Source organism: Phalacrocorax carbo, chromosome 25 (genome assembly GCF_963921805.1).
Source record: "Phalacrocorax carbo chromosome 25, bPhaCar2.1, whole genome shotgun sequence".
Taxonomy (NCBI): Eukaryota; Metazoa; Chordata; class Aves; order Suliformes; family Phalacrocoracidae; genus Phalacrocorax; species Phalacrocorax carbo.
This window is the reverse complement of record NC_087537.1, coordinates 1,282,305-1,288,721: the sequence shown is the minus strand read 5'-3', so window position 1 is coordinate 1,288,721 and position 6,417 is coordinate 1,282,305. Positions and strand designations below refer to the sequence as shown.

Sequence of the window (6,417 nt, the reverse complement as noted above, 5' to 3'; positions counted from 1 at the left end):
CCTAACGAAATGTCTCCCTGCTCTTGCTTCTTACTGGAATCACGTAACTTCTCACTGTTGCTGCTCTTCAGAGTGCAGAGCCGTTGTAGTTAGAAACGTAAGTCCTGCTTGTATTCCCCACTCTGAGGGGCCGAGGATGCTGCTGCCTCCGTATTCAGAGCTCCTGCCAGCAAAGGAGCTAGAAATCAGGGATGGGGCTCAAGCCACCCACCCACAGCCACTGTGAGCATTAACCTGTCCGGGAGGCTGGCCAGCCACTCCCTGCCTGACTAAAGCCAAACTTCAGTAACAATAGCACGATAACCCCAGAGAAGCTAGGACTGCAAGAAGAGGATCATCTTTATTGGAGTAGATACAGCAATTCAGTACATGAAAGAACTAGTAAGAATTGAAAAGCTAACCCAGTTTGCAAATTAGACACCACTAAATGGATAAATCTACTTAAACCTTGTGTAGCCAAGAATTTTCTGTGCTTTAAGAAAGTAATTTCCAGCAGTTTAGAGTGATTCTTCTCGTTTCAATTCCCGCACGTTGTCTGCTTTTTCTCATTTTGAAGAGGACATTTGAAGGACTTTCAGTCCTATTTTCCATCCGCCAGCTTGTCTCTTTTGTCTACAATGATATGGAGAGAAAGAACAGCAATTGCTTAAGCCTAACACACACGAGACCACTCTGCAGTGGGCGCTGAGCTTCGCCTGTGTCTCATCTCTCATTCCCTTCTCTCAGAAGTTTTCTTCTTCATAGCATTGATTTGAATCATACAGCCCTTTTACAATGCAGCTGACCTTTAAAAGCTCAAGGCAAGTTTTACTGGCGTGTTCATACAATTCCCCTGAGCTGGCCACGCTTAAATTTCTTGTATCCTTTCATCTTGGGAAATGATTAAGCATTTTGTGCTTTACTTAGCCTTTACAGTAGCATAGCCTGAGATTTTTTTCTGATGTCTAACATCTTTTAATGACTGAAATTTGTTCAGTTCTAGCCAGAGTCATCATTTGTTACTTGTTAGATTTTTTTTCTGTCACACAAATCCGTGCAGCAGCCCAGTCTCTCAAGCGGGCACAACTACCATAAACGTACATATATTTCCCTTTAGAAAATAAAAATTCTCTGAATTCTAAAGGTTTCCTGAAAGAGCAAGAATTCTTACCAGCAGTTCCAGAAAGGGAGCCAAACATCCTGTAGAACAAAGAGATAACAGTTGAAAGGAGAGGTAACACACCAAATGCTGCCTGAGATGAGGATGCATGAAAGCAAATTCTCTATCAGGTGCATTTTGTATATAGTTGGAGAAGAGGCGGTCATCTCCTTGCTTTCCCTCTCAGCTCAGGAGAGGGAATTGTTCTAGGAAAAGACAATTATGGAAAAGAAGGAATAGAGGAAATCAAAGCCTTTCAAATCCTACCTCATTTTTTTGTTCCAGGCTATGAGATATTTTCCTCCTTGAGGCTATATGTAAAATGACAGATAGCTATGCTCCCATGTGGGAGGTCCACTCAGGGGCTGTCTGAAAACAGCTACCTCGTCTGCCTTCACTCCTCTTCAGAATATTTTTTTCTACACTGATTCCTATGAGGCAAGAGCTATTTATCTGGCAACAGGAAGTTTGCGGGAATTTGGTGTTAATCCTTGTATTCTATAAAACATGACTAACTGCGCTATGTTTCCCAAATGTCGAGCAACTAACAATTAGTTACCACTTTAACTCTTAGTTGCATTTAATCTCTTGTACTGCTGGCCAGTTTGCCTTTTTGTTTAGAAACTCTTTGAGGTACTCAAACTGAATGGGAATTGTAACATTTCTAGCTCCACCATGGTCCAGAAAATTAATTTGTTAAAAATTTTAGAACCCCAGGAGTATTTGAAGTTGTGTTTACTGTGGTGCTGTGGCAGGTGAGGGCCGTGGCTTTGTCAAGCTTCATGAGGGCAAGCAAAAAGGTTTTCTGCAGGGGGCAGAGTTACTTACTGGGACTCCTGGCCTTCCAGCAGTTGTCGGTAAGTAGTGATCTCTTGCTCCAGTCGAGTCTTGATATCCATGAGGATCTTGTATTCGCTGTTCTGGCGCTCCATATCAGCTCGGAGCTCAGCCAGCTGTGCCTCAATGCTGCTGATCAGGTCCTGGATCTGCGCCAGCTGGGCACCATAGCGCCCTTCCGTGTCTGCCAGGGTGCCTTCCAGCGCGGCTTTCTGAGAGCACAGAGGTTGGAGGGGAAACCACAGAAAGGTTGCTGCCGGATGCAGGACTCCGTGTCGGGAGGGGAATATGCACCCGCCTCAGCGGGGCAGGGGGCTCTCACAGTGCACATTTTAACATACCATGCTGAGCTGGGACTGCAGTTCTATCTCCAGCCCTTGTAAGGTGCGTCTCAGGTCAGTGACTTCGGACTTGCTGCTCTGCAGTTGTTCAGTATTGACAGCTACTTCATGGTTCAGCTCTTCGGTCTGAAACAGGGAAAACATGACATGAGACGTATGGAGCCTCCGAGTGAGGCTTTCACAGCCGTTTTCCGTGTGTTTTAATAATGATTTTGTTTCTTTCATGGATTGTTTTGGTTAGTGTTTGTACAATATGGAGTTTTTTCTACCTTGCTATGGAACCAGGCCTCAGCATCCTTCCTGTTCTTCTCAGCCATTTGTTCATACTGGTCTCTCATATCAGCCAGGATCTTGGAGAGGTCGATGCCTGGAGCAGAGTCCAGTTCAACACTGACCTGGCCAGCTACTTGCCCTCCCAGGGCACTCATTTCCTGTGTGGACATGGCAGAGGAAGACAAAAGTGGGTACAATCATAAACTGAAAACATTATGAACCTTCCATTCTTTCTTCAAGAGCTAAGGTCTGACTGACTCCCCTTAAATACTGTCAGGGGGTATCTTTAGCTTGCTGTCTGCACAGAAATCTTTTCCTCACTGTTGGAGAGCCCAGGGCAGTCCTGAGGTACGCCACATTTCCACACACTGTTCTACTAATGTCACTTTCAAACCTGTTTCTTGGGGGTTTTTTACCTCCTCATGGTTTTTCTTTAGGAAAGCCAGCTCCTCCTTTAAGCTTTCAATCTGCAGCTCCAGGTCCGTTCGAGCCAGGGTGAGGTCATCCAGGACCCTGCGCAGGCCATTGATGTCAGCCTCCACGCTCATGCGAAGAGCTTGCTCGGTTTCAAACCTTAAAAAAGCAAAACAAAACTATTCAGGTTAGCTGATGAAGCCAGCCCACCATGAAACACATCATTTGCTATAAATGTGTCTGTTTCTGTAGGATTTATGATGTAGCAACCGTGTCTGGCATTAAACTTTTCCTCACATATTTTACATGATATAAAATTTCCCGTGGTGCAGATGGCGCTTTCAGCAAATACATAAAGGGCTGAGCTGCAATGAGAGGATCAAACTAGTGTTCATACAGAGATTTTATAGGCGTTCCTTTCTTTTTTCACAGCCACTGCTCTTTGGCTCCACAAGGATTTTTGCCTGCTCAAGAGACTCTTTCTTTTCAGAAATTACTCACTTGGTTTTGAAGTCATCAGCAGCCAGCCTGGCATTGTCGATCTGCAAGACAATCTTCGAGTTGTTGATAGTGGCATCAAGGATCTGCAAACAAGGAGAGTTCATTGCTGAGGCTGACACAACTATGTTATCTTCTTTTCTGATCTGAAGCTAAAAGAGTTAAGATTCTAGTTCATCTGTAGCTACATCAAATAAAAGTGTATTTTATTTGGTCTCAGTAGGAAAGTATCAATGATCTGTAGCAAATAGGTAGCACAGATTTATCACAGTGCTTTTGCCATGATTGTCTGTCCTCTTACTCTCATCTGGCATATGAAGTGGCTTTTAGCTAGAAGTCCCACAGTGAGACAGAACTACGTGCTGTCTTGGAGGGAGAGGACTTTGGTGAGCCAGGGGGAGGGGATGTGTTAGGGCTGAGGCAAGAAACCTATTTCCGGAGAGGTGCAAAGTCTGCAGACCCCTCTTGGCAGGATTTCTTCTCATTATGCATTTTCTTAACAGTGGGAAGTGATCTCAAGGCCTGAATGATATTGAAATAAATGACATGTTTGTGTTTTGTAAATAATAGGGGTTCATACTGCATTTGTATAGTCTTTGAGCGCATTTTTATTCCCTGGAATATCTAGGATAGTGTTTATTGATTCTTCTAATGCATCATGAAAGCTCCTAAAGGAAATGCTGTTTATTCAGAAGTAATCCCTGTCAGTTTTTACCTAGAAAGCCTGTCTCTTTTGCCGGCCACTTTTAAAACTCAAAAGTTCATCCATATAAACAGCTGGAACATTTTCTCTCCCCTAGCTAAGGGGAGTAAAAGACAGGAGGGAAAAGAATAGTAAAAGGAGAAAATCTAATTGCCAGTTCTGCCTTTACTGGAGCTCAGCTTTTGAGATCAACAGAGAACGTGAATGGTTGAAGCAAGGAGAAAGCGAACCGCGTGGGAGCGGTCATGAACTCCAAGCTGAACAGAGAAAACTAAACCTCAAGTTTTCTTTCATTTATTTACATAGTTTAATCAGCTAGTACCTATGTTTTCCAGGGTGTGTATCGTCTCAGAGTAATCTGTTATCAGGTACCCATGGGCTGTTGGGGCAAATCCTGCATTTATATATGGGATTGATTACTTCATGTCTGCTACTTCCTCTTTCCATAAGCCAAATGGTTCCATGCTTTTATTTAAATTCCAAGCTTAAGTCAGTGAAATGTGAAAGAAAAATAAATGTATGGTGATGAAATCTTGAGCTGCTATCTTCACATTTACAAAACTGTACTTAACCCATTTTTATTTTTACCCTTAAAGCAGTGTGTGTGTGCCTCTGAAGGTTTTCAAGTTGTATGGCAGGTAACAGACTACAGAGATAGGCAGGTCATTGTTTGGATCTCTTTATATTTGTCAGGATATATATGGTTATATATATTAACTGGTCATACATGTGTATATGACCAGCGTGTGTGTGTATATATGTGTGTGTGCGCGTGTGTGTGCCTGTGTATGTGTATATATATGCTTTGTTAAAAGCAAGCATTATCAGAGCTTTAAGTATTGAGGCATCTCAGACTGACTGTTTTATACATTCTCTTAGCTAACATTTTAAAAAGTAATTAATTCCATACTGACAATTTGCTTTATCCACCCCACCCAATCATTACATATTCATTCCATCATCCTCTCCTTTTCATGAACTGCAATGCCTTCTGGGCGTTTTTGTAGCAAAGTTTCTCTTTAGGTTTTTATGCTTCTTTCTTAAGTGCAAATCTAAGATGATTTTTAATGAATATTAGCACCAACCTGGTCTCGAAGGTCTTCGATAGTCTTGTAATAAGAACTGTAGTCCCGAGCTGGGCCTGGTCCTCGTTTTTGATACCAGTCTCGGATTTTAGTTTCAAGGTCAGAGTTTGCCTGTTCCAGCGCACGCACTTTGTCCAGGTAGGATGCCAGGCGTTCGTTCAGGCTTTGCATAGTTGCCTTTTCGTTTCCTGACAGGAGGCCATCACCGCTTCCCAAACCACCACCATAACCACTACTGTAGCTGCTGCTAAAACTACTTCCATATCCATCACCCAGGCCACTTCCTAGGCCAGAAGAGACGAACCTAGCAGAGGAGACTGACACACCCCTGCCACCAGATCCCCCGTGGATGCTTGGAGCCCTGAAGGACCCTCCACTAAAACGGACCGAGGAGCCACCAGGTCCCCCTGCCACAGAAGAGGTGACTTGCCTGAAGCTGTAACTGGCCATGGTAGGAAATGCCAAGGGCCTGACCCAAGCTGCAGCTCACGCAGTTTGTGGTCCCGCGGCAGGAGTGTGTTCTCCTCTCCCCCACCCACCTCTTTTATGCCTGTGACAATGGGAGTTGTCTCCAGAGCATGTTATCTGAGACCCGTGGAATTTATCAGCCTTAAGCCTTCTGCCAACACGACAATTCCTCTTATTGGTCAGTTGCTATGAAGTGGGCTGTTTCTCTCCCAAATACCTTCACGCGCGGGAGCTGACTCCCTCCCCCTGACCGTTGCCTCTTGAAGGAAAAGGTGGGATTCGGAGCAGGCGTCACCCAGCTGAGGGGAGCGTTATAAATCTAGTTACAGTTTACCTATATGGAAACAAAAGGGCTGGGAGGGCACAGCCCTGCTGCTGCCAGCGCTGCGTCCGCAGCGAAGTCATGTGACACCTTTCTCAGGAAAGAGTTTTAATACAGCATGATTAAGTTAGTAATTGGTAGAGTGATAACAGAGCTTGAAAGCAGCCCAAATGGTGATCAATATGGGTTGACCTTGACAAAACAGGTTCCTACCCCTCTGTTTTCCTCCTTCCTTTTCTTTCCTTGAAAGAAAAATCCTTCTTTCAGAAGTAGCATTGCCAGTCTTTCTTTGCTCTCAGTTCCTCTTTGGGCTGACAGTAGAAGAGCGGGGCTGACAG

General features: G+C 44.2%; 1 protein-coding gene across 1 annotated transcript; it reads right to left on the bottom strand.

Moving 5' to 3' along the window:
- Positions 1–321: 321 nt before the first annotated feature.
- On the bottom strand, positions 322–6,048 carry LOC104043614 (keratin, type I cytoskeletal 19). The gene is made up of 8 exons (XM_009503274.2): positions 5,290–6,048; positions 3,505–3,587; positions 3,006–3,162; positions 2,586–2,747; positions 2,317–2,442; positions 1,967–2,187; positions 1,151–1,179; positions 322–612 (listed from the first exon to the last, which is right to left on the bottom strand). The coding sequence occupies exons 1-8, from the start codon at positions 5,737–5,739 to the stop codon at positions 581–583; spliced, it is 1,260 nt and encodes a 419-aa protein (XP_009501569.2). The 5' UTR covers positions 5,740–6,048; the 3' UTR covers positions 322–580.
- Positions 6,049–6,417: the final 369 nt, after the last annotated feature.

What these genes read in the sequence shown, in the direction of transcription:
- LOC104043614 (XM_009503274.2), bottom strand. Translation starts at nt 5,739, where the DNA reads ATGGCCAGTTACAGCTTCAGGCAAGTCACCTCTTCTGTGGCAGGGGGA. An exon ending in GCTGATGACTTCAAAACCAA is followed by an intron (nt 3,163 to 3,504) that starts GTGAGTAATTTC and finishes TGCTTTTTTAAG; the next exon opens with GTTTGAAACCGAGCAAGCTC. An exon ending in CTGGAAGGCCAGGAGTCCCA is followed by an intron (nt 1,180 to 1,966) that starts GTAAGTAACTCT and finishes TTTGTTCTACAG; the next exon opens with GATGTTTGGCTCCCTTTCTG.